This window comes from Tauraco erythrolophus, chromosome 2, assembly GCF_009769465.1.
Source record: "Tauraco erythrolophus isolate bTauEry1 chromosome 2, bTauEry1.pri, whole genome shotgun sequence".
In the NCBI taxonomy this organism is placed as follows: domain Eukaryota; kingdom Metazoa; phylum Chordata; class Aves; order Musophagiformes; family Musophagidae; genus Tauraco; species Tauraco erythrolophus.
The window spans coordinates 82,978,903-83,003,962 of NC_141466.1; the positions used below are offsets into that span (position 1 = coordinate 82,978,903).

The window sequence follows — 25,060 nt, forward strand, 5'->3', positions numbered from 1 at the left end:
ACTAGCTGCGAGATCGCAGCTCTGATCAAGGAGAATGTTTGTCTTTTTTATTTGCTTGCATTTAAGTTGATACTGCAAACAGGTCACCCAGACATTTGTATTTAATGCCTTCCAGAACAAAGTGGGTTTAAAAATTCATGTGCCAGTTCCTCCTTGCACTAATACCTTCTGTATGCAGGCACTTGCTGGCAAGCCTGCAAAAGTTATAGTGCGCATATGCTTTAGCTAGAATTCCTCTACCAGACTTCATTCAATTCTGGCATTCAAGTAACTTCCAAAATTCTGTTTAGATACATGTTAATACAGTGTTTTAATTTTAAATTTTTTACTCCTGTTAATGAAAAAGACTTCCAGAAGTTAACAAAATCCGTGTAGACTGTTTCCTTTATGACTAATGCTCTCAACTGAAGTAGAAATTTAGGTGCTTAATAGTATGTGATCGTGAACGCACTGATACTAGATTAAGTTGTATCCGTCTCAAACTGCAGAGCAGCATTATGTGGAAGATTGTGCTATGGGTGATTTTTCTGTTGTAATTTATCCTTAGCTTTAGAGCCAAGAGCCGTTTCTTCAAAAAAGTGCAGAGCTATAGGGTGGGGTTTTTTCCAAAATAGGTTGCCCAGTATGTCTTCCCTTTAAAGTCCTATCCACAGACCTAATTAAGCTGAAGCATTAGTTCAGAGTTGCCTTAACAGGGAAGAGCATCACAGAATTGCAGTGTAATTGGTAGGTTGGTACATAACTCTGAATAACCCTTAGTGTGTCACTGCTCATAGAGTATTTATAGCAAACGTACACTAAAAAGTTAAGCCTTGTTTGGGGAAATATAGCTCAAGCAATATATTTTCCTTGGGCTCAACGAAAGATTTTTTTTCCCTTTGTAACAAAAGAGAAATGGAATCAAACAAGCTAATGTATTTAACTTCTGTTGTTAAAAATTGAATGCTTTTATGTATTTGTAGAGTATCATATGACTCTTAAATTGCAGAATTTATAATAAAAAGAGGCTTCCTTTTCAGAAAGGTTAAGACAGACTAATGAAGAAAACTTGCTTAGTCTTTTACAAATGTTGTATATGAAGCATTTTCACTTTACTTTACCACTTTTCCCATTTCAAGAGAGCAAGAGTAAAGTACAGTTAAGTGGGAACTATTGCATACTTGATTCCAGTCTCAGAATGAGACTTTAGGCCTGTTGTTTTAGCTAGTTCATTTAGTTGCTTTGGTTTTCAACAAAGAAGAAATCTTTTAGAAGCACACAATTTCCAGAGTGTGAGAGAAATCACGTTACAAATACTCCTGTCTATCACAGAAGACACTACAGCTATTTGTGTCAGCATGCCTGCTTTCCATATTACCTAATTGCCTTATTAAGTTTTCTAAATAACACAATTTGTTTTTAAAACAAGAAGACTACATATACACAAGACTACGGTACTGCATATTTTATTAATGCTGTTTCAGCAAATCCATTACAGAACATCCTGGGTTCTTTGGTCTTTTATCTCCTGGAAGAAACATGCTTTAGGAAGATACAGGGTGTATTCACTTGCTTTCTTTGTGTGCAAGTCAATCTTGATTGCAAACATTCTTTTATAAAAAAGTAACAGGTAACTCTAATTCCATTAAAAAGAACAACAAAACTCTTCAGTCCTTTCTCTTTACTCCTTTTGAGGCTATTTGTAAATAGAACTTTTGGTTACGCTGGATGTAAAGTTTCTAGGTTGTCGGATGTTTGTGTCCCGTGATACTATACTGTTTGCAATCTAGCTTTTTTTTCTCTGAATAGCAGGATGACACTTGTTTTTCGTCTGTTTTCCCATCCAGTGCAACTTAAAGCTACAATAGAATTGTTCATAATGTTAAATGCTTGATGTTTTTTTGCCTGTGAATAATGCTGATTGTCACCAAAGTTTGAATCTCCACTGCCTGTTTTAATTGGAAATGTTTTGCCCACTTGTGACTGTAGTTTGTCCAAGTTAAAAAATGTTTGATTTCCCCTCCCCACCATGGAGGAGAATTTGAGAAGGGAAAGCAGAAGTTTCCATATGTAGAACATGGGTCACTTTTAAAATTCTTTTTAAGTCAGGGTACAACATGACTCATAGCAGCTGTAGCCACAACTAACAAACCAGTTTTACATACAGCAGGCTGGTTCACCTCATTTATATTTGGAAATTATATAAGGCATGCTATGAAGTATTTTGTCTAACGATGACATTTCCAAAGTGTCTATGTTGGTCTTGAGGCAGCCAAGGCCTTTGGTTCCTCTGACAAAGTGATTTTTTTTTTTTCTAATCTTCAAGTCCAGAGAAGTTTTCCCTCACTGAAGGCGGAACCAGTAGCTACGAAGTTGGTCTTTCTCATTCCTTTAGACTGACAGCAAGTAGTTCCGTGAGTCATAGACGTAGTATGTTTGGTACATAAAGTAGATAAATATGTACTCGTCCAGATACGACCTACGAAATGTGTGCAGCTTTAGGGAATGTGAGCGTTTGGGCGATCAGAAACCTTTGCTTTTGCCTCCTAGAGAGAACGCTTGTAAACTGACTGCATAGTTTAGTGAACTGGTATTCTTTAAAATGCTTACAAGCTTGGATTATTTAAATGCTTCTAGACTAATTACTTGCCAGGGAGGTCAGACTGAGACTTGATTCTGTTGCATAAACTTGCCTTTAAGGATGTTTATAAAAACTTAGAGATCTTGTATGTAAACTTACGAGTCTGGAATCAGAGAATTAACCTTGATAAAAATCAGTACAATCTACTCTGGGTGTAGACAGATACCAGTTATCAGGCCTGAAACCTTTTGTCAGGCTTGATAGCTATGCTTCTGTCCTGTTTTGTTTAAAGACATTTTAGTTGCAGGACTTCATTCTGGTTTTAAACTCTTTAGGTTTTATAAAATACAACAGAAGCTTCACAAAAAAGACCAACTTGGAGAAGCAGTGACGTCTTTGAAATGTTATGAGAGATACCAAGTCCTAACATTTCAGCAAGGTGTTTTTGTGTATGTATATACGTACACACATATATGTGATATCTACATTATTAAAATGAAATATTTTTAAATATTTGCATAATTATGCAAAATCCAAGAAATTTATGGAAATTATCTTTTAAAAGTCTCCAATGTTTTATGTGGACTATTGGAGTGTTTTAATGTATAGTCTTGGTATCTGAAGCCAGTTAAATTGGAATATTACTTTGAAAAGGTTGATAATTATGCCACTTATTTGTGGATTCAGTCAAACTATAATTGGAAAATGAAGATACCTTCACTTCAGGGCTACTTTTTCGTGTTACTATTTATGTAACCGTTGTATGTAGCTTGAAACCATTTAAATAGACATGCATTTAAGACAGAAATCTTCAAAACAGTATTGAAAAGTCGTTAGGAGAACTTTCATGCATTTTGTATAAATAAAAGTATTTTTTAATACGTGTAACATATCTAAGAAAACCTTGCTATTGAAGTGTATTTTTTTCTTTAATCAAGTGTGATTCTGCCAGTTTTTATTGGAAGCTGTTCATCGCTCCAGGTTTACTGGAGTGATAAACAAAGTATGTGAAGCCAAACAGGTATGGGCAAATGATGGTTTAGAACAAGTAAGGACAAGACCTCACTGTTAATTGTTTGGAGCATTGCCGGTTTGGTTAGGTGCCGTACCTGCAGATATGTTTTGCAGATGCATAGTTTTTCCATAATTACTTAATACTACAATTTTGCTGTCATTCCTAACAACTGGAAAAGTGTTTTTGTACTAGTTTTCATTGTTTTAATTCTAATGATAGGTATTGAAATAACTAGGTCATCCTACAGATCTACTAAAACTGTAAGAGTATTACTGATCTCGCAGAAAGCAGAGCTAGTTTTTGATCTGCCTAAGCTAGCGTGGGCCGTGATGTCTGAGGATGGGAGTGGCTTAACTGTTAAGAAGTTTTCATCTAGTCAACAGATGGACCTTCATTCACATTCTGATGCCTTTAGACCAGAGTACTGGTGGGGCTGCGTGGTGTCTCAGCACCTCCAGCCCATCATGCCACTGGTGGCAGGTCCCCACGTGGCGTGGCGTGGGTGGCTCTCCTGGGAACCCAGCTGCGTGTTGACGCTTGCTGGAAGGAGCTGCCTGTTGTTTCCACCGTGCTGTTAACGGCTGCTTGTCCTGGCAAATACCAAACAGGAAGGAGTTCTTTTGCCTGCTTTTAATGCTTCCGTGGTGACTGAGTCACCAGCTGGTGGGCTAGCTGTGGTGGTGCCATTAGGAAGACTCTATCTGATGTACCCGTTCTTCAGACTACTGCTTTATATACAGTTGCGCTATATGGCATGCTCCAGTTTTATGGCTGATGTAATGTACATGAGCCAAATTTTCCTCTGTGTGTTACTGACAAGGAAGTCTTACAAAACTCATCTTGTTACACAACAACACTAGTAATAAAATCTGTTCTCCTTAAATATTTTCTTTAACTCTGTCATTTTTATTAATTCATTACTACTGTAGTCTCGTACGTCCTCAATTTTACGCTCTTCTGATGTAGGAGTAACTCTTTTTTCAGGTCTGTGTAGTTTATCTCGTTCTTTTCCTTGTTGATCTGATTACCCATAGAAGTGGCTGTAAATTTTTTTTTTTACTATTGCCTTTTCTGTTTCTATAGTTCTCGTAGTAAGTTTCGAAGCAAATGCAATATTTTGGGAGCAGTCCTATTAGAACAAGGAGGGGCTTGCAAAATAACACGAACTGTGAAAACAAGTATGGACTACTCCACACTCATGTGTTGCTTGATAGATGGCCCAGATGATAAGCAGATATGATGGAAAATGACTTGTTTCTTGTTAGGCTGTCTCAAAAGCTGAGGTTAGATTGCATTATCCAACTCGGTCCTTTGGCATCTTTAACATGACAGAATTTTTGTGGTCGAGCAGAGAATCGTACCAGGCTTAAAAGGGGCAAATGCCCACTTAGACAACAGGTATGAACTCCTTGCATACCTTTGTCTGCCATAAATCTTAGCTGAGCATGTTTTTGTTTGGGTTTTTATTTCTTTTGATGTGTTAAATGTGTGATTGACTTGACTATATTGTATCAACTTGGATTTCTGTCCATCCTTCTGCTCCCAGTGAATTTGCAGGTTTTTTTGAGTTTGCAGTCTGTGTGACTTGAAGAGTGGAGGTCCCATAAATAAACCTAATATTTGGGGTGTTTGTTACTTTCTTCACCTTCCAGGTGCTCTTTTAATGAGGGAATCTAGTGTTGGACTTGTGTTCCTTTTCTCCCTGCACTCCCTGCCCCATGTCAGTGCTGTGACTCTTAAATATACTTTATCAGCATTGTAGAGATTGAAGTTATGCTGACCAGGGTGCCAAAATTGCTCTGTAATTTTGAAGATTGCTATAGTTGCATGAATTTTCAGAATTTTCAGAAATTGCTGGATTTATTGATAACATTTCATACCTCAGTGTCTTGCTTATCCTTTTGACTTGTAGCTCCTTTTATTCTTACTCTGTTTCCTGGAGGAGGGCTTATTGTTTATTTACTTTTTACAAGGTAGTCTGATCATTTAAACAAATATTTTCCTGTACACTCTTTTCTTCATTTAGATTTAGGATAAAGACCTGAGTTACCATTCTAAGTAGACTTCTGTATGCAGAGTATCCTATGTTTGCCTTTACCTCCCAAGTAGGATTAAAAGATCCATTAAAATGCCATCTAAATGCGAGAGAATGTTCCCCATTGTCATAGAATTCCTGCAGCAACCTGTAAATCACAGCAAATTGAGGATTAATGCTGCTTCTACTCTGACTAAACTTCAGTGTATGCCAAACTTGCAAGTGCAATATGTTAATATCCTTTCAATTTTTGCCATTTTCAAACATTAAATTACCTCTTAAGGTAAGTGTAAGATGATAAAAAGAACTTTATACAGGTGTTGCATCTCATGCAAATGTGTGGCTTTGGTCTGAGTACTGGACCTAATTGTTTTCCTCTGTTTCCCACATGTTTTGACGATATACATCCATCTTAAAGATGAATAAGCTCAAGCATGGAGAAGATTATTTTCAGGAATCTTTTCATGTTTTCACTCAGAGAGCTAGTGAAGATTCCTGGGAAAAAATAGGGATATTTTTATCCCATTGTATAATTACATCAGTAAAGGTGTTCTGTTGTGTTTTTTTTTTAACAGGATATATTTACTTGAACTCAAAATACGCTATTCATCTCCATCCCTGCTAAAGTTAGGATGATTTGAATTTTTTATGTTTAGGGAGGGACGGGATGGATCTTGGCAAAGTTGGGAAATGTCTTTTGCGTGCACTTGCCATGTAGGCTGTAAAAAGCTTAAAATGACGATGCATTTCAGAAGTTCATAGCTCCACCTCCGCTGCCATGTGTAGTTCCCTTCTCTGTATGGGATCTGTATCTATGTGGCTTTTTTGGTTTCGCGGTTGTTTTGGGACTCAGCTTCCACTAGAATATTTTTGTGCAGACACTGCTCAACGCTGCTGGACAAGTCAATAGGTGACCTATAATAGAGTTTAGGAATTTGAAACAGTTAAATACTGGGTTAAAAATCTCTAATCCACGAATAGTGGAGTCTGAGGCTGCAGCAGAGAAACACTGATTGTTTTGTAAGTCATGCTGGTTTAACCCGTTTGGGAATTACTTGGGCAGTGTCTAAACTGAAATATTCTCTGTTAGGTCAAACTCCATTGTTATTTTTTTGTAGTGCTCATTAAAAAGAATATTCCCTACTGGAAGCTTGCTCACGGGTGTGGTCTAAACATGGGTCAATTGTTCTTATGTTTAAAAGATGAACAATTCCTGACTCTTATTTTCCTTCTTATACAGGGCTTTTTGGTTTCTAGCAGTACAAATCCCAGTCTGGGGTCTCATGTGAAAAGCCTACCTGATATTTATTCTATATATTCACAGCCCCTGACCATTATGCATTTATTGGCACAGGTAGACAGTTGCGGTAACCTGATAAAAGTTGGCACAACAGCTTAACCAGAATAACGTCACCCCTCCTTACCCACCCTTGATCCAGGCCTTTCCTAGCAACCCCCTTTCCTGCATGGTTATGAACAGTCATGCTGTGCTGTAAACGATTTGAGGAAGCTGATTTGGTTGAAAGCAAAGCTTTTGTTTGGGAGGAGAGGGGCTGAGGCTGGGGTCAACTGAGCCTTCACCCAGATCTGTCATGGGGATCTGCCACGACGCGGTGGTGCCTGCGCAGGTCCAAGTGCAAGACAGCATGGGAGCAGACAGGTGGATTTTTTTTCTGACCCTCTGTATGAGTTCACTGCTAGTGTCATCATAATTAATTGTGTAACATTTTTTTTTAAAATATTGAAATGTGTAAATAGTGTTCCACTGCTGACCTTCCAGTTTAGTTCTTTGTCCTTTTTGTGGTTTTTATGATCTGTTTTTTGGGGTTTTTTTTGTTACTGATTATTTAACTTTATTGTAAAAGCACAGAATGGACATGTTTCTCATTTTGAAGCCTAGGTCTAATTTACTTGAGGTATCAGAATTTTTAAATATCATGTAATTCCCTTCTTCAGTCCACAATTCACTGTTCATCTAATTCTGATCAGCTAATACCTTCCTTATAAAACTTTTTCCTGGTGGTTCTCTGTTTTGACTATGCATTGTAACAACTGGTGACATTCAGAGCTAAACAAAGGAGGTCTTCAGAGTTGAGTGTTAACGCTCATGAAGTTCAGTTCAGGAATATTGTCCCACAGGTGAACTGAAGCTGATCTTGATTGCTTTTGATACAATGATTGCGGTAATTTTGTATAAGTGGTTCTTCCAGTTGAAAGCTGTGACTATAATGTGTAGCTGTTAATTTGGAAGCAGTCAAGTAGCAGCAGTAGGTTTGTGGTGTTTTTCGGTTATACAAGTTGAAAATTTTCCTTAAACTTTTACTTAAGGGAACGGGTTATTTTTTTACCCTTAAAAAGGGTACTATCATTTCACTTTTTGATAGGATTGTAGGTAAACATTGCTTCAAGTGTGAAGGAAAAGAAAAAGGGATGGATTGGTAGCACTAGAGAGTTTACTACTATAGATGAGGCTTTCTTTTTTTTTTTCAACTTTTCTACATTATTTTTTGAAAAATACTTGTAAGAGTTTTGGGGGTTTTGTAACTGACATATATTCGAGAAAATGTGGTGTAGGTTAATTAATCATGGAATCAACCATCTTTTTATGCTTACTACATTGTTGTTTTCCACAGTCATCTAACTTCTCTACATTTATGTTCTTCTGTTCAGACTAACAGCTTTACAGATATACATGCTTTTGTTATTCAGGATTGGAATAAATAAAGTGAACTGAAATAACGTTTACTGTATTACTGTTATTAATACACATATGTCAGTATTACTGTTATTAATACACATATGTCATTGCTCTGTTTTGTTTGAAAGAAAAGCAGCTTAATAAACAGTTTAGAAAGAAACCTGTTTTATTGTAATGTCAGTTAATGACAGGAGAAAAATCCATGTGGTATATATGAGAATTTTGCTCAATTTGGAGTTTATGCATGTCTAACCACATACTGACGTCCTTTTTGTGTCCTTAATAACTGTACATTTCCTTCTAATGCAGTCTCCTGGAAGGTGGAACTGGAGCAAAATTAAGTCTGTTTCAATAGAAATTAAGAATTTGGATTCAAATTACTCTAAATCTTAAGATAAAAGTTGAAGGAAGATGATGAGTTAATTTTGAGGATGCTTACTGAGAGGTCTTCCCAAGCATAAGTGAGAGCAGAGGCATGTTGTGAGAAACGTATTAAATGGCCTGTGAAGCAGGCAGACAAGGAACTCATTTGTCCTAGTAATATATGAGTAGATGTAGTAGCTGATAAAGACTTTTTATGTAATCTGAATGGAGATTTATTTTTAAATCACTTTTTTTTTGCTTTCAAAATTCATTAATTTTGTATTAAGTGAGATGACTTGGAGCTAACATATCTGCTTGTAACTTCTCTTAAAAGAACGGGAAAGGGATTGAAAAACTGTATACGCTTCATAAAAACATTAAAAAAGAAGGAGCAAAGAGTATGTCAACTCCTTCAAATCTTAATGAAAAATTACTGTAAGGCTTAGAATATAAGAACAGTTACACTTGGAGCAAAAAATCTATCTTATGTAGTATCCTCTAGCTGTGGGGTATTTAGCCAAAGAACATAACAAAACAAATGTAAGATGGTTCCTCCTAGTTTCTAGCTTTCTGCAATTTCAGAATGTATTGTATCTGTATCACTTTTTCTGAAAGCCCTTGAAGGGCCATACCATGAATCTGTGATATTTTTTGTGCCTGTTTACACTTCGGTATCTACAGAAGTCTTGATCCTGGCAGTTTTCCAATTTAATTACAAAATCTTGTTACGGATTACGAATTATGAAAAATGTTTTTTTGTTTGTGTTTTTCTTTAACTTCATAAAATATGCTAGCTGATAGCATGAATAAGAAAGCTTTGTCTGTTGACTGATTAGAGAGATGATAAATAATCCAGTCTGTGCTACTCGTAATCCCATAGGCCTTCACTTCTCTGATTGTTGCTAAACTGAGGAGTCCATGTCTATTTAGTTGATTCTCTCAAGGAAGCTCTTCCATGTCTTAGATCATCCTTGTTATCCTCTGAGCCTCAGAATAATCAGAATTATAAACAGTTTTCTAAATGTGAACCTTTTAGATGCTTAGTGACCATGGTGGTTTCTGTTTCGTTTGTTCTTTTCTATTAGTTCTGTTGGCTTCCAGATATTTGAGCTGATATGTGAAGACAGCTCTGAAAACAGTGACTAAAAAGGTCTTTCTCAATGAGTTAAAGCCAGTTTAGAAACTATTATATGGATATTTGTGCAAATGCAAATGTTTATCTCATCACTCTCTACACACCAGTGCACATTATCATAGGCTTAAACAGAATGTTTCAACTTTGTTTAATGTGCACTAACAATCATAATCAAGGAAAATAAAGGTGATATATACGGGTATAGTGTGTCTAATGTAATATATGAGTACCAAAGTCACAATCTCAAACTTGCATGATTAATATGCGCACTGTTTAAAGTGGCAGTGCTCTTTCAAAGGCTTGCTGGTTTTTACCTAGTCTGACTGCATTAGGCAGATCTTTGATTTACTGGACACAGCGGGGATGTGATTCTTGCTAACATCCTTTTGAAGTTAGGACTGAATAAAAGCAGCATCAACCTCAAGTAGCTTCAGAGTGTATAAACCCAATAACCTTAATTTTCAGTTCCCAACAAGGGGAGGTGGTAACTGGTTCTGCCAACAGTGCCCCGATGAGGAGTGGTCCCTTACAAGGTTGGAGCATTACACACAAGTGGTGTTCCTCAGGGGTCAGTACTGGGGCCAGTGCTATTTAACATCTTTGTTGGTGACATGGACAGTGGGATCGAGTGCACCCTCAGCAAGTTTGCAGATGACACCAAGTTGTGTGGTGTTGTGGACACGCTGGAGGGAAGGGATGCCATCCAGAGGGACCTTGACAGGCTGGGGAGATGGGCCTGTGAGAACCTCATGAAGTTCAACAAGGCCAAGTGCAAGATCCTGCACGTGGGTCGGGGCAATCCCAAGCACAAGTACAAGCTGGGCGGAGAATGGATTGAGAGCAGCCCTGAGGAAAAGGGCTTGGGAGTGCTGGTGGATGACAAGCTCAACATGAGCCAGCAATGTGCGCTGGCAGCCCAGAAAGCCAACCGTATCCTGGGCTGTATCAAAAGGAGCGTGGCCAGGAGGTCGAGGGAAGTGATTCTGCCCCTCTGCTCAGCTCTTGTGAGACCCCACCTGGAATACTGTGTTCAGCTCTGGGGTCCCCAACACAAGAAGGACAAGGAGCTGCTGGAGTGGGTCCAGAGGAGGGCCACGAAGATGACCAGAGGGCTGGAGCACCTCTGCTATGAAGACAGGCTGAGAGAGTTGGGACTTTTCAGCCTGGAGAAGAGAAGGCTCCGGGGTGATCTTATTGCAGCCTTCCAGTACTTAAAAAAGGCCTACAGGAAAGCTGGAGAGGGAGTTTTTACAAGGGTGTGTAGTGATAGGACAAGGGACAATGGCTTTAAACTGAAAGAGAGGAGATTTAGATTGGATGTAAGGAAGAAATTTTTCACTCAGAGGGTGGTGAGGCACTGGAACAGGTTGCCCAGAGAAGTTGTAGATGCCCCGTCCCTGGAAGTGTTCAAGGCCGGGTTGGATGAGGCTTTGGGCAACCTGGTGTAATGGAGGGTTTCCCTGCCCATGGCAGGGGGTTTGGAACTAGATCATCTTTGAGGTCCGCTCCAACTCTAACCATTCCATGATTCTATGATTCATTACACCACATTTGGACCAATGAAATACATTTTCCCTCTGTTACTGCTCCAGTGTTCAGCATCATGTGATCCTTCTCCAATACTTGGTTTTAACTTACTTGATAAATTTTCTGTATGTCAAATTTATTTACATTATTGTTTGTCCTTTTTCTGGAACACTTAGGCGCATGGTGAACAGTGGATTCATTTAGGGCTTCTCTGATAACTTCCAATCCTTGTGATAACAAATAACATCCTATCCATTGTTGAACCAGTTATTGATATATAATAAGTTCTTTCTTATGCCATGTCACCTCCAAGTCATGAACTCCTGGTAAAAGATCTTGCCACATGTGTCCTGGAAGTCTAGGTGTTCTGTGAACCAGATCATCCTTCCTATGTGCTTCTTGGTTGCCTGGGGGGAAAAAAGATGTTTGTGAAGCATGGTGTCATTTGTTATTATGTTTATCTAGCTGTCGTCTGACTTGTATTTCTCATAACTTTAACGGATTTTTCTGGTGTAAAGTTAAAAGTAGCCTGCAGTTACATTGATGTTTCTTAGAGGCCTTTAAAAAAACAACAAAAAGTAACTAAACAGTGGGGTTTTTTTAATTGCCCTTATATTCTTTCCAGACAAAGAAAGTGTCCTTACTTCAGTTATTTATTGCATATTTTTTCTTTTTTTTTTTTTTCTTTAACTATGACTTAAGTAATTATTATGAAAAATTTGGACATGTAGAATGTTAATCTGGAATCATGGGACTCGAAGTAATTCCTTTTCTGTGGCTTTTGAATAAACATTTGAGATTAACTCAAGATTTAATGAATAAAAATTAGGTCCTTCACCTGTTTAGAAAACCATCTATAATACTAGCTTTTGAATCATCTTCACTTTGATTTTTATTTTACTTTATTAGAATGGTGGGAGCAATGAATGTTTTTGCTGCCAAAAGAAGGGTGAGGGGGAAGAGTTGGAAAAACTGAAGGAGAAAAAAAGGAGGAAGTTTCATATTCAGTATCAAAGCAACTTGGGGGGTTATTTTAGAAAACGATGTTCCATTAAAAACTGTGCTCTGTAGAAAACGTAGCACTTTTCTTCCGAGTGACTTACAGAGTAAAATGGCACAGTTTGCTATAGTAGATATTGAAATCACAAGTAATTGTCTTACTTTGTAAGTGACAATTTAAAGGTTTGTGATACTAACATTTAGAATGGTCTGTGTGGAGTCTTGTAAATTGGAGCATGTGGATGACGCAACAGCATGGCTTGAATAGATGCTTGTGTTCTCTTGTCTGGAATCTGTTGGTTGTCGAGCAATAAGTTCACTGTTAAGAGTCCTTTTAAAATTTAGTGGAATATTTTGAGGCAGATATTTTATGAACAAAATTTGCATGGTTTTGCAGTAGACTTACATATTGGCTCTGTCAACTTAAAAGACTTTATTAATCATAGTATCTACTTTACTTGTTTGTTGTAAAACTGGAGGCAGTTTGTTCCTTTACACCAGCACCTTTACAGTCCTAATGAATGTAAAAAGCATTTCTATTCCTTTTTCTTGTAATCTGCAATCTACCTTGTTTCATTTGGGTGTTGGCAAGAGAAACAGTGCGGTGGAACATAATACATAGAGGTATAAAAAATAATAACATGCACGTAGAAGTGCAAATAAGTATTTCTTATGAGAAGGGGATTAGAACAAACTTCTGAAGTCTAAGTTTTAGTTAATGTATTTTCTTTCTTATTCAAGCTTGCATTAAGACCAAATTGCTTCTAACAATGCTTGCGGGTTCAATAGACTTAATATTAAAATTTTCTTTTGACTTTAAATGAATGTAACTCTTTCCTGTGTAACTGCTTTTTTCCAGTTTGGGAATATATAAAAGTAATGAGAACTTAGAGGTTTACCTAGCCATGTAAAATTCTGATTAACACTTTTGGAATGCTTATGAGATCAAATATAAATGTAATAAATTAACGCCTCTTTCTCCGTAGGGTGCTGGTCAAGACAAACTTGGAATATATGTCAAGTCTGTTGTGAAAGGAGGTGCTGCAGATGTGGTTAGTAATATTCTTAAACATCAGAAGTTCAAAGGTAGAAAGATCCCTTGGAAATGCTTTAAAATCGTTTGTTTACTAGTATGTGTGAATAATTTTTAATTTAGACCATGTTAGCATTGCTGTATGAATTTTTTTCTCTCTTGAATATGTAATTAGGATGGTCGTCTGGCTGCAGGGGATCAGTTGCTCAGTGTGGATGGCCGAAGTTTGGTGGGCCTGTCCCAGGAAAGGTACAGAATGTTCTCCTTGGGTGTCTTTACATTAAGGAAATGCTGGAGTAATAATTTACTGAAAAGGGTTGAAGCTCGTTTTTTCACATGTTAGGTTTTGTCTTGGCTTTTATAACTGCCTATGAATGGCATTAGTAGCAAGTGCAACTGCTCATGTAATAGTTTCTGTATGTGATACAGGTTATATATATTGAAGAGACTGTGTTACACATTTAGGCTTTAGTTTTGAGCAAACTTTTTTTAGCTCTAATTTTAAACATTTTGGCTTCTGACCTTTAATTGCAGAAACTGGAAATAGTACTTGCCTGTAGGTGTTGTCTGTTTAATAAGCGTATCTTCTAGTCATCATCTTCTAATTTTTTTCAAAGTGATTTTAGATAGAGTGTTTTGTCAAACAAAAGATTACTAGAATAAACCTGAGAAATCATGACATGCAAACTGATAATAAGGAGAACTAAGTAATACAGTGCCTAATTTTATTTTTTTTTATTTGCTTTGGCTTTTATTGCAGGGCAGCAGAACTTATGACTAGGACAGGTTCTGTAGTAACACTAGAAGTAGCAAAACAAGGAGCAATTTATCATGGTCTGGCAACCCTGCTTAATCAGCCATCCCCAATGATGCAAAGAGGTAAAAATGCTAATATTATTTATGTCAGTAACAGCTTTATAAGTCTCAGAACGCAGAAAATATAATAATTCACAGTAGCTTGCCGAGTATTACCAAAATATTAAATCAGAAAAGAAACATAATTGCATAGAAAAGAAGCATTTCCTTTCTTATCAAAAGTTCATCTGTTTTCAAATATTGTTTGAAATTATGCTAGTCTAATCATTAATAAATGCTTTGCATATGTACCTTTTAAAAAATTTAATGCTGTGTTTAAGCACAGTTCTGGTTTGAAGTAGTGAAATGGAACATACAAAGGGCATTAAATTTCAATGACTTTTCTATCCCTTTCATAAAACTTTCTTTCCTCCTCTTAGAATATGACTTCCTTGTAACTAGAGAGTGCATGGTAATTACTACGAGAGAAGTAGAAACAGAAGCCCCTAGAACATGTTTTGCCATTTAATTTTTATATATTTATTTATTTATTTAAACTAGGAATATTGAAACTTATCTTCTTAAGTTTCTGTGTCTGATCATAAGAAGTTCTTGGATGTTTCTCCAGTGTTATATTTTTATCATCCTACTTCAGTGAACTAACTCCAAAAGACATACTTAAGTTTTATGTAAAATAATGTTAGAAAGGAGGTAATTTTGTAAAAGAATACCTTTTCTACATATAGGGCAGTGCTACAGTATAGAAAAGAATGGGTTAAAAGAATAAATCCTTATTATCACAGTTTACAACACCATCCCAGATGTCATATGCCTCTGAGAGTCAGCAAGAGACTTTTCACTAAAGCACATTTGGCTTTTCCAAACATCGTGGTACCTTTTCAAAAGCTCATTTGAAGCATACAAATCAAATGAATCGTGTATAGTTAATACAAGAGTGGGATTGTATATCTGAAGAAGTAAAGATTTTTGAATGTAACATTTGCTTTCCTGGGAACTCATTTTTAATTATAAACTCAAGGAAGCTCTGGTTTGAAAAAGAATGCGCTAGACAGTAGTTAATGTAAGTGAAAGGGGGAAAATACATATCCAACTGTTACAGTTTCTGACCGCCGTGGCTCAGGTAAACCCCGACCAAAGAGTGAAGGTTTCGAGCTGTATAATAACTCCACTCAAAATGGATCACCCGAGAGCCCTCAGCTGCCGTGGACAGAGTACAGTGAACCAAAGAAGCTGCCAGGGGATGACAGATTAATGAAGAACAGAGCTGATCATCGCTCCAGTCCCAATGTAGCAAGTAAGTAAGATTATCCTTCTTTTAGGGGTAGATGCCTCCTCTGCTAGTTTTAGAGGCTGTTGAATTCAAAAAGGGGGTTATTGTTTTTAAAAATGGATTAAGTTTAAAATGCCAGTGTAGTAGTAACATTTGGAGCAAGCCTCTTGTTAGAACTATTCAAAGGAAAAATCACATTTACTTTGTGAATACTATTATTTTATTAAGTTATGTAAATTATTATTAACAGTCATGTAAATGCTTCCTTTTAACTTTCCAACAGATCAGCCTCCAAGCCCTGGGGGAAAGAATGCTTATGCATCTGGAACTACCACCAAAATAACCTCAGTCTCTACTGGAAATCTTTGTACAGAGGTCAGAAGTGGCAAGCAAAATGTTGGCTATTAAACTTTCCTTAGCCATCAATAGCGTCAGTGTGCTTGAGTCAAACCAGTGTCTTGCTTAACTATTTGAACATAATGCTGGTGCTTGTGACTGGGTGGGGGTTTTGCTTGTTACAGCTAATGAAAGATTGAGACAGCTCTGAGTGATTTTTATTAACTTTTGTTCATGAAGTTGTCCTTGTGATTTCTTAGGTTTATGCAATATTGCGTACTTGTTTTCAGACCATAAAAACATGAGTCATAACCACAATTTGTATTTAATACTAGGCAACCTCTTTATCTCCTGTTCTAGACAAATAATGCTCTTATAAGCCAAAAGAAAACATTTGGAAAATGCATGTTTAGAATAATATTCTGTACAGATCTGTGTGTATTCTACCTTATGCTCTTCTTACATTTTTCAGGAACAGACTCTGCCCCCACGACCTGAAGCTTATCCCATCCCAACACAGACCTATACTAGAGAATATTTCACGTTCCCAGCTTCAAAGTCCCAGGATCGAATGGGTCCAGCTCAGAGTCAGTGGCCAAATTATGAAGAAAAACCACAGGTCCTTGCAGAAAGTAATCAGTCGATCAATACTACCATGCAGGTGAGAAGCTGTAGCTTTCAATTTAAGGAAAAAACAGAAAGAAACTGCTTGCCTTCCACTCCCAGACTGCTGGAGACGTTTTTGCACAACAGTCAGCTCTCTATAATCTCTCAACTGTTGAGGACAAAGTATACCACAGGGGAAGAACAACTGTACTTCTGCCAAGATTGTCTTAGGTTTGGAAACCTTACTCTTTCCCCGCCTCCCCATCCCCCTGCTTCATAGAACTTACGTTATCAATTTCTGCAGAGCTGTTGTCTGGGATTTTTTAATCCTGTTAGAGGTAATGGGGTGTCGACGGTAAGATGGTTTGTCTTGTAAAATGTGTTGTGATTTTCTGAAAAGGAAAAGGAAATCTTTCACTCTTCCAAGAAAGTTTATGTGGAAAAATCTCTTTGCCTGCTGGGTGCGTTGTTTAAATGACAAAGTATTAAAAATGAAATAAAACAGTACTTCAAGACCTATCCAAGGTCTTCACTAAAACACATTGCCTGCTATCAGTTAAAGTAAATAAATAAATAAATAAATAAAAGTTACATATATTATCAGAGTGCAGATGCTTCTTGACCTGAAATGAATTTACCTGTGCTGTACCTTTATAACTTAAAAAAATAATGTTGTTCTACTCTTTGTAAATGAGGACTTTACTCAGATGCATACAGGAAATTAAATCTAGATCTACTGAATGCAGTCACTGGATCATCTTTTTCTCTAATCCACCAGAGACTTAAAAATATATAGAGAAAACTTTTTTTGCTTTTTCTTAGTTTGTGATAAAAGCAGAGCCTTACACCATGCTCAGTATGTTTTACTTTTTGAAAAGCAGTGTCATGTCATGTAAATTATCTTGAAATTGTGTCACAGAAGCAAAATAAGGATTGAGTCAATTAAATAAAAGCTTAGAGCTTTTTTTTTTTTTTCGGTATTGTAGATATCAAACCCTAATTATTTAAACTGTTCAGAAAATAGATGTTATACCCAAAGTAGGATGGTAATTTTGAAGGAGAATGTTGCAAGTTAAATGACTGTGGCAAACAGCTGTGGAAATACTGTGCTGAATTTCTGTGCTTAACTCCTTCGCTTTCCGTGATTTCATCTCACTTGCTCTTAGCTGCACAGTTAATGTCCAGGCGCTCTCTGTAGATGATGGAACAGGGGCAGGCTGGTATCTCCAGAGAGAGGTTCCTACCCGTTTGTCTTAATGAGATGAATTGCTGCCGGGACATGCACCTCTGCCCTGCTTAAGACAAGCTTAAGTGAGTAGCTTAGTTGAGGTGGTTAAAACTGGTGAGATGAACCCCATCTGTTGAAGTCGTTGACAGATACAGAGCTTAAGCTCTGGTCATAAAGCTGAATGCAGTGCAGAAAAGCGTTTCGTAAAGCAAACAGCTAGAAGCTCTAGCTCCCTACAAGTATTGAAGTGTACGCAATTTTTCCCTGCCATACAGTAGTTCTTTTAAGTTGAAAATTAGAGGAAAATAGACTTTAAAAAAAAAAAATATATATATATCCTTTTAATCTTTACAGTGAGAACTGGGCTTGTAAAACAAGCTGCCATAAGCTACTGACTGATAAGAAATGCTTGTTTTCTGTTTGGAAGGCATTAGCAAACTGTTTGGCTAGGTGCATCTTTACAGCAAATCTAACACAAATAGCTGTGTGTTCAGCTCTGCTGGACTAATAGAGCATAAAAAATACACTTGTTCTTCTCAAAGAAAGCATTCTTTAGAGGTCATGGTTAAGGTCATTGATGGAGGAAAAAGAAAAGGAGTTTGCTTTGTTAATCTTCTCTCAGTTGTTGATAATTGGTACATTATGTGTTCAGTGCTTTGTAGTTCCTCACATTCAAAGTATGAATGTTTTCTTCAAGAAAATCATTAACATATTTGATAAGCCTAGCTTATGGTCCAGGATTCCTTTTCAGGAGGTTGTACAGCACAGTGAGATCCTGAGCTTATGTAAAAAAAAGACTTGGTGTTTGACACGCTAAGAAAGCGGCAAAAGCGCAGACCAGTACACTCGTGCCCACGAGCAGGTAGAGTTAGAGCTGACTGCCCAGATTCCATACCTCCAAATGTCACTATAGTAATGAGAGCTTCTCACAGCTCCTCTCACCTCTTAATGGAGGACGGTGGGCAGCTGCTCCCTTGTCTCTTCCTCAGCAGCCTTTCTGTTTGCCTTCCCAATAGGAATAATGTTCAGTGAAGCCAGCTGAAGGCTGAATGGCAGAGCTGGTACGCCTGAGCTCCTGCTCACATGTGGGGGAGGGAGTGTCAGGGATAGCCCTGAGAAATTGTGTGAGCTGGGGAGGTTTTCAGCTTAAGCTCCATTTTGCGTTTGTCCTTCCTCCCAGTCCAGATTTCCAGGCGTTTTGGAGATTGCAAGACCTTCCATGACTTGAATTAGTTAAAATGACTGAGAAGAATGTTTTATTTTGGTTTTGGGAAACTTGCTGGGCATGGAAATGCTGAAATTCAGTAAAAGTAATTACCTTCAGTAATAAGAATGTGGTTTATGAGCCATTTTCAAATATGTTTTAGATGAACTATGAAATATGTGCCTTATTTGATTTTTTTCCAGCGTGTGGCTCGTTCCCAGGAAGAGCTCCGAGATAAAGTTTTCCAGCCAGAGAGGAATCGTTTGGAAGTAGTTATACGAAAGGATGTAGAGTACATTGATCGGAAGTCAGACAGTGATCAGTGGATGAATTCATCTGTGGATTCTAGCACATCCAGCCAAGAACACCTGAACCATTCATCCAAACCGGTCTCGCCTGGTTCTTGTTTAACTAAAAGTGGACCTGGCCGTTGGAAAACTCCAGCTACTAGCCAGCCAACTCCAGTGGCCATTTCCCAGCCCATCAGAACGGATCTTCCCCCTCCACCGCCGCCTCCTCCAGTGCATTATGCAGCTGAATTTGATGAACTACAAATGGATTTGCCTCTGCCTCCCCCTCCTCCTCCAAATCAGATAGGAGCACAAGCATCTTCCCAGGCAGCGGCTGCTGAGCGTAAAAAAAGAGAGGAGCATCAGAGGTGGTATGAAAAGGAGAAAGCACGCTTGGAAGAAGAACGAGAAAGGAAACGTCGTGAGCAGGAGAGAAAACTGGGCCAAATGCGTTCTCAGCCACTAATTCCTGCTCAGACTGTGGTTCCTCCTGTTTCTCTTCAACAAGTGAAATCAGAAAAACCTTCAACTTTGCAGAGGTCTCAAGAAACAGTCATTCGAGAGTTGCAGCCCCAACAGCAGCCTCGGACTATTGAGCGGAGAGATCTGCAGTACATTACTATCAGCAAGGAAGAACTGTCCTCTAGTGATAGCCTCTCTCCAGATCCCTGGAAACGGGATGCGAAGGAGAAACTGGAGAAGCAGCAACAGATGCACATTGTGGACATGCTGAGTAAAGAGATTCAGGAACTTCAAAACAAGCCTGATCGTACAGCGGAAGAAAATGACCGCCTCCGCAAACTCATGCTCGAGTGGCAGTTCCAAAAGCGACTTCAAGAATCAAAGCAGAAGGATGAAGATGATGATGAAGAGGAGGATGATGATGTGGATACTATGCTCATCATGCAGCGACTGGAGGCAGAAAGAAGAGCAAGGGTAAAAGGGGATAATCCTTTCTAGACAAAAGCGTTGTAAATATCTGTCTTGGTGGGTTTCCTGGCTTTGTCTGAGTATTTCCATGTTCTTTTAGGGTAAAGGAGGATGAAGCTTTCTTGAATACCCTGAATTTTAAAATTGCTAACTTAGAGTTGCTTCACCAGTTAAGTGATATATTATGAAAATATCATAGCTACCTATTATAGAATCCAAGTTGGCAGTCAAATTTGGTTTTTGGATTGTAGGGAAGGAAATTCACTTTGGATAAAGAGATTTTGCCATGTACCTGGAGTAGGATAAGAAAGTTAAATATGGCAGGAATTTGCTTACAGGAAGGTAAGCAAAAACATTTTAAATTGTAAAAGTTTTTAGGAGAATCAGGAAGAAAAATAATGGGGTTTATCTTTCTTCCACCTCAACTATTTTTGCTTCTAAGAGTTCTTATATATGGTCTTGGACCTGAACATGGACACTGAATGCATGCTGTTTCCAGGGAACAGTGAACTGAACTGAGATTCCACCTTGCTGGTCTGCTCCAAATAAAGGCTGGTGTGTAATGCAGCCCCTACCTCTGCCTTTACCACCGCCTCAGCAGAGACCCCAGCAGTGCTGGGCAGAAGCATTGGGTTGAGCCATGTGTTTTTGGGTGTTGTAACAGCTGATACACCCTGTCCAGGACTGTAGCTCATAGATACCTGGAGTTTGCATGGTGTCCAGTTTAATCAGTATCTCACAAGGTTTGCTTACCTTAGCTTCAGTACTGTGAAAGCTCATAACATATGTAATAATACAACTTAATAGTGCGGTGAATTTTTTATCACTCTACTGGTGGCCGTTATCTCTCAGAATCTGTTAAATCTGTTGTTACTGAGAAACAATTTCTATAGGAAAACTTGTTTTTCTTTTCTGAATAATAGCACGGATACCAAAGTTACAAACCAATAGCTATGCTTTGACAGGCCTAAAAACTAGCTCTGTAATATGCTGAGTGTCTTCTCTTTGTTCATCTTGAAAAGTTGACTTAGTTCTGTGATAAGCAATTTTTAATTCCTGAGAAATGTTTGGACATGCTTATTTTGATATAAATAGCTATCGGCTTGAGTAGTGTTTGAGTTCAGGATTGTTTTGGCAGCTTGGTTTTCTAAGCTTTCTCTGCAGTCTGTGTTGCTTTCCTTTTCCCTTGTGGCTAACTTTATTACTGTGTAAAACAATAGATACCTCAAACTTGGAAGCTGAAGAAAGGGAAAGCTACATGTATCTTTGGCGAACAGGTTGTGTTAAAGCCCAGCATCACTAACATGTAATTTGTAGCACAGAGGCAGTTACCTATGGGCATAAAAAATCCATGTAAAACTGCCATTTTAACAAACACCGTCTTCAAAATTTTACTGTAGCAAGGCTGAAAAAGTCATGTGTCATAAATAGAAAGCCAGTTGTGTTGCATAACATAATATCAGTCTTCTCTGCAACTGCTGGATTTAAAATACTGTTTCTGCATAAAGTTCTTCCAGCATTTTGAAACTAAAAAATAAGAGTTGCCTTGAACTGAAGTAATGTTTGCATTTTGCTTACATTTCACTGTCTATACTGCTAGAGGTGCAATAAGTAGCATCTCTGGAGAAATCTCTGAGGTTTCGAAGGAGTCAAACCAATACTGATAAAAAATTTTGGATTATTTGATTGTTTTCCTTTCTGTATTTCAGGACTATGTCAATTCAGTTCCTCGTTCTAAAGCAGCTGATTCCACAAATAAAAGAAAATGCTTTTGAAATAGCACAAGTCTAACCTATCTTTATTTTCACTGTGCATCTTTCTTTTTTTCCCCTTTCTTACTACCTGCAGCAGACTGCTGTGCCAGCAATCTCTGTTCTAGATTTGGTATGTTTGTTTCTCTTCAATATCTCTTTCCCATTTCAATTCCTGATATTATTAACCACCCTGTGTGCTTTGGATGATGATTTGGCATCTTCGGGTGTTCAAAAATCATTGTGATACAATAAGCAGTAAGTCAACTGTAAGCATGCATTTGAATGTTTCCAGATGTGGTGACTCCTTTCCCTGTGTTTCCTTCCTTTCAGATGTTGTGTTCTGCTTGCAGGCTTGATTTGTTTGTTGTAGCAATGGTCTAATAGAAAACTGTGTATTTGATGTCTTGTGCAATCGTGTTTGTAAAATCTTACTAATAACTTTGAATGAACAAGCTGTGAGGTAAGATTTCCTCCCTTCTCTTCCCCACCCCCGCAGGTTTTAGAAAGGCTCTAGCAACACCATTCCTTTCCAATTTGAAGTGAAATTGTCCTGAGAGCCTAATAATACAGCATACTGTTTCAGCACGTGCTGAAACCCTGTTGTTTACAGGTGTTAGAATTTTCTCATTAAAGTAAAAATGGATTGTAAACTCAGAAATTAGTTCTGAACTAATATTTCCAAGTAGGTCACCTAAACATGCAATTATTAAGTTACCACATAATTCCAGGTTCAATTGGTTAATAACTTTCTCTTGCATCTAAAACATGACAGGCTTTCAGATTGGAGCAGTAATTGTTATGGCTCCAGCTAATTCTCTGTTTTATTGCTCTCACTGGAAATAGGTACATGGAAAAAGAGTTCTATAGTCTTCTAGAGAAGAAATACATCCCTTTCGAAGTGTATTTCTGTATAATTAGTATACCAGTTTGGAAGAAAGGTAATGCTTGCAGGTCCTGTTAGTATACTTAATTTGTGCTCCTGGAGAAAACTGTAAACGTGTCTGTTGAAAATAAGCATTTTGATATTCAGCACTGCTTTATTTTTTTTTTAAAGAATTACCTTTTAAAATACACACTTCAGATAATTTAGTAAGTCTCTCTAAGGCGTTGGGTTTTCTGTCTGTGTAGTACGTGAACGTTAAGCAGTTGGCGGCGGCGAAACAGGTGAAGCGTGTCAGCTTTCTGAGTTAATGTACAAGCCAGGAGCCATAGATTCTTCAGACTTAATATAGGAGTAGTAATAAGAAAAAATATTGGTAGACATTATTTTGCTTAAGCCTTGGTCCCTAGAGCTGCAGCTGCATAGATAAAGTAGTTTGCCAAGCAGGCTGTAAACTTCTGGATCTTTCTGCGACAGGAGGTTGTGCAGGCAGACAGTATCATCAGCTTTAAAAACGGATTAGACGAATTCATAGACATCACGCCTGCAAACAGCTACACAAAGGATTACACAAGGCTGTGCCAGCTGACATCTCTAGTGCCACGCTGAACGCTGGGGAGACACTAGGAGAAATGGCCAGGCTCGTGTGCAGCTTTTCTTGCCACAGTCAGAGACAGAACACTGTGCTAGATGGATCCATGGCCTGCATCAGTCAAGGATTTATTATGCTCATAAATTTAGCTTCAAAAAAGAGAAAGCAAGCTAATTCTGAATTAGATGATGTTGAACACTATACCCAGCAAATACCTCTTTTTCCCACTTTCATCATTTTCATACTGTTCACATGACTTTCTGGGCACGGTTGTATCTATCCTATATTGCTTAATGTACTCAAGAAATTACTTTGTAGTTTCTAGTAGGAAAAAAAAAAAATACGCTTCAGCATTCTTCATGCTTTTTTCTGTCTGACGTGAGCATTGGGTGGTAGCTGTTCTGCTAATTAAAAGGCTGGTGAAAGCTGCTGAATAGTTAATGCATGTATTGTCAACTTGGCTAGTGTTTGTCTTTTTAAATGCCCTGGGCCACTAACAGATCTGACCCAGCTTTAGTTGCTACAAATAAATAGGTATAAATTTGAAGTTCTTCTGGAACTTCTTTTAAAGCATTCTAAGCAGTGCTTGAGAAACGAATTTTGTCTGGAATCTGAGACTTCCTGGATGCCTGCCAGTCCCATGAATGTCTTAACATTTCTTCTGATGCAGAGCTGGTGGGCTGGTCCGTTATGAGGAGCAATAGCTGAGGGGAAAGGTGGGATTTTTCCCTCTTCTCAGTAGGAATAGTGCTGCAAGCGTGTGTCGGCGATAGGGGGACAGAGCGTGCAGCTGAGCGAACTCTTGGCACTTTCAGTAGAGCTGGGACAAAGCAGGGGGAAAGAATTTGTGCTTTGTGCTCAGCTGCTTTGCGCAGCTACAGCTGGGAGGAGAACGCTCTTCTCCATCACGCTGGCAGTTGTTTCTACCTGTTAACAATATAAACAAGTGCTGCTTTGGAGAAGCTCTGGAAGTGCAGTAAATCACATGAAAACATGACGTTTAAACTAGAGAAAAACTAATTGGGATAGAGAAGTACTGAATCCAAATCTTCAACCTGGGAATCTAATAGCTGTCTTACTAGAAATGGGACACGAAGATAACTTTTCTCAGCGTCTTGACAATCAGGGAGTTGAAATGGAGCCGGGCACTGTTGTACGCGCTCACAAACGCTGCAAGCGCTCTGGCATGCCTCGCCATCCCGCCGCTCCCTGCCTTGGTCTGGGAATGCTCCAAAGCAGAAACTAGTTACTAATCATGAAGAAATGAAATGTCGCTCTGTAATAGCTGCTCTGTTCCCACTTGTGCCGTACATATCAGTTTTGGCATTTTTACTAGGTATTATGTTTAGAATAGCCTCTGACCTGAATACAGTGGTCTTCACAATTATTATGGTTCAGATGTTGACAACAGTTCCCAGGTGGGCACGCTGCCCAGTTTTCCCTTCTTTCTTTAGTTAAGCTCACAAGAAAATAAAACTTCCCTTTTAATTTAATTTGAAATATTTTCTTGTTTAAGTGCATTTCAATGGGAATATTTGCTACTAAGCAAAAAGGCATCCATGCCGTAACTGCCACTTTCAGAGATTTTCTCTGAATGCAATTGCGACAGAGTCAAGGAGTTTTTTCCTGTATTTTTTCACTGCAGCTTTCACCTCTGTTTTTTTTTTTTTTAAGAGGAAATTGCTTCTCTTCTATAAACTCTTTTGAATTACTAGCTGTCTTTCCTTTTGACAGCAATATTATCTCCTTCAGTAAAATAATGTCTTATTAAAAAGCAAGACAAGAAGAG

General features: G+C 38.1%; 1 protein-coding gene across 13 annotated transcripts in view; it reads left to right on the forward strand.

Moving 5' to 3' along the window:
- The window catches only part of AFDN (afadin, adherens junction formation factor), a 131,184-nt gene that overhangs the window by 96,069 nt on the left and 10,055 nt on the right, over positions 1-25,060 (forward strand). For 10 of the 13 annotated variants that reach the window (XM_086627033.1, XM_086627012.1, XM_086627018.1 and 7 more), the window contains 7 exons: positions 13,319-13,384; positions 13,541-13,614; positions 14,126-14,244; positions 15,281-15,475; positions 15,735-15,826; positions 16,260-16,448; positions 19,029-20,051. In XM_086627033.1, the coding sequence (XP_086483159.1) occupies positions 13,319-13,384; positions 13,541-13,614; positions 14,126-14,244; positions 15,281-15,475; positions 15,735-15,826; positions 16,260-16,448; positions 19,029-20,051 (1,758 nt within the window). Of the gene's footprint in view, positions 1-13,318; positions 13,385-13,540; positions 13,615-14,125; positions 14,245-15,280; positions 15,476-15,734; positions 15,827-16,259; positions 16,449-19,028; positions 20,052-21,893; positions 21,930-25,060 lie in introns of all 13 variants that reach the window. The other 3 variants (XM_086626995.1, XM_086627003.1, XM_086627081.1) reach the window with 3 other exon arrangements.